This window comes from Salvia miltiorrhiza, unplaced genomic scaffold (genome assembly GCF_028751815.1).
Source record: "Salvia miltiorrhiza cultivar Shanhuang (shh) unplaced genomic scaffold, IMPLAD_Smil_shh fragScaff_scaffold_173, whole genome shotgun sequence".
Taxonomy (NCBI): Eukaryota; Viridiplantae; Streptophyta; class Magnoliopsida; order Lamiales; family Lamiaceae; genus Salvia; species Salvia miltiorrhiza.
The window spans coordinates 457375-460127 of NW_026651437.1; the positions used below are offsets into that span (position 1 = coordinate 457375).

Consider the following 2753-nt stretch of genomic DNA (forward strand, 5'->3'; position numbering starts at 1 on the left):
ACCCATATATAGTAAAAGTTGATATTCCAACTGAAATATTTAACTCAAGTAAATGTGAAATATGTACTGTGTCCTTCGTCCATGTCGTCGTTAAATTCAACAACGGAAAATTCCATCGTTAAAAAGCTTTCGACAAACACCATCATCGCGAAGTTCCTTTCCCGTTGTTAAGATGATTACCGATGAAAATTTACTGTCATTAAAGCTGCATTTCTTTTAGTGCCTGTAGCTAGGGTGTTCTTACATCATGTTAAGTGTCCTATATATTTACTTCATAAAAAATAGATGAAAACTTGAGTATATACACAACTATGATTAGAGAATGGACCATTTCCTTTTCTGTTGGAGAACGATGTAAGGTAGCTGGAAATCGGAATCCCACTTCTTTATTACTACTCCAAGAGACTTTTCTTCTTTTACTTCAATTTCTCTTTCACTTTAATTCAAAATTACTTACATACAGCAATTGTATTGTGTGTTTATGCTAATTAAAGGTGGCGGAAAACTTTTCTTCTTTCTACTTCCTTGAGGTCACAAACGATTAGCATCATTTATAATGTAATTAGTAGAATTAATGTCTAAGAGATGAGTTTGGTAGGAATAATTTTGCGGTCCAGTTATCTTTTTCTTTCTTAAATAAGTAATGATAATCCATAAAATTCAAACTACAGTTTTGTTATCTATAAAAGGGAGATTTGGTAGATAGGTTGTTCATCACACAGGAAAAATTCTATAGCTTATTATTGTTGTTTCCTTTCTCGATGGCTACCACCGCAAATCACTTCACACTTACATTGCTCTTATTTGGGCTGATAATTGTCACCTCTCTTGACACCACAGGTATCTTTGCTTTCTATTAATTCGCTCACCCTTTATATGTGTCTACGTGTAGGTATCTATAATGTCATTCCAAGTTAGCTAGATATATCAGTCCAATACTCAAGGGTCAAAATAACGAAACTATATGTGTGAACATCTATAATGCAATTTTTATAAAAATCTTATAAAACTATTTTGTACAATTAATCATTGTTGCAATAGCCTATATCATCAAGTTTCTTATTTAATTTATTTTTTCTTTGGAAAACAAATCAATAACGATTCTCAATTTATTCCATGATGATTTGAACCCAAAACTTAATTATTGGAAGAGAGCGTCTTATCAACTGACCTACTTTCATTCTCACGATCAAGTTGTATAATAAGAAAATTGCTTTTCCATAAGCTAAACACACATAACATGCATTGATAATAGTAAAATACGAGAGTGAGTGGTTTGATATTATGATGGACAATGCAGTTGGTCAGGTGGGCGTCTGTTTCGGAAGGCTTGGCAACAATCTCCCGAGCGTACAAAGAACCCTAGCTCTGTACAAAAAGTACAACATCCGTAGAATGCGTCTCTACGACCCCCACCCGCCCACCCTCCGCGGCCTCGCCGGCACCGGCATCCGCCTCATGCTCGGCATCCGAGACGATGAGCTCCGCGACCTCGCCAACTGCCCCGACGCCGCCACTGCCTGGGTCCGCACCTACATCCTCCAGCACCCCAACGTCACCTTCCGCCACATCACCGTCGGCAATGAGATCGACCCCGACTCGGAGTTCGGCCCCTTCGTCCTCCCGGCGATGCAGAACATCTACCGCGCCGTCCGCACCGCCGGCCGCGCCGGCCAGATCAAGGTCTCCACCTCGATCCGAACCGATCTCCTCAACACGTCGTACCCGCCGCAGGCCGGCGAGTTCAAGTGCAGCGTCAATTGGTACATTCGGCCGATCGTCGAGTTTCTAAGAGACACGCAGACGCCTCTTCTCGTCAATGTGTACCCTTACTTCGCCTACATGAACGACCCGCAAAATATCAACCTCTCCTTCGCGCTGCTGCAGCCCAACAGCGGCGTCGTAGCCGGCGGCGTCTACTACGACAATCTCTACTACGCCATCCTCGACGCTGTTGACGCGGCCATGGAGAGGATCCTCGCTGCAGTGCCCTCGTTGTTTTCGGCGTTCTCCGATGAGAAGCCAAGGGGGCCGCGTAACCCCGGCGGTAGGGGGTCGGAGACGGGGTGGTCGTCCAAGGGCGGAAGAAAAAAGCATATGGGATACACGACGGCTCTCGGCGATGGACCTATCAACACCGTTGAAAACGCCAGAATCTACAACAACAACTTGATGCGCATTGTCAAGAGTGGGACCCCGAGAAGGCCGGGCCGGCCTTTGGAGACGTATATATTTGCTATGTATGATGAGAATCTGAAGCCCGGCCTGGCCTATGAGAGGCATTTCGGGATCTTTCTGCCCAATGGCCAACCCAAATACCCGCTCCGTTTCCATTAGGAGTACTCTCTTTTTATTTTATTTCGGGTTAATCATGTGTGTGCCTTCAATTTTTAGAACTTATCAGAAAATGTCTCTAATTTTCGTTTTTCATTTAACATTAAATTTTCAGTGTTTTTTCAAAAAATATCCAATTATATAAAATTTGGCGATGAAATGAATCACTCCATCGGATTCATCGGCTCTTACGTAAAACGATATATATCGTTTTATTGGGTCAAATTGGAAAAAATATAACCTAATAAATCCGTTGGGGCAAATTGGAAAAAATATCACCTAATAATCCGTCGAGAGAACTCATTTTCCCGACAACATATTTTGTGTAAAGGAAACATATTTTAAAATACACTAAAAGCTGAAAGTTTTTAAATGTACAAAACAAAATTTGGGAGTATTTTTTTTAAAAATATTGAAAG

At 41.7% G+C, this 2753-nt stretch overlaps 1 protein-coding gene across 1 annotated transcript; it reads left to right on the forward strand.

Annotated features, from left to right (window-relative positions):
- Window positions 1-436: 436 nt before the first annotated feature.
- LOC131002684 (glucan endo-1,3-beta-glucosidase-like) lies at window positions 437-2494 on the forward strand. The gene is made up of 2 exons (XM_057929156.1): window positions 437-840; window positions 1301-2494. Exons 1-2 carry the CDS (start codon window positions 762-764, stop codon window positions 2335-2337), a joined length of 1116 nt encoding a protein of 371 aa, XP_057785139.1. The 5' UTR covers window positions 437-761; the 3' UTR covers window positions 2338-2494.
- Window positions 2495-2753: the final 259 nt, after the last annotated feature.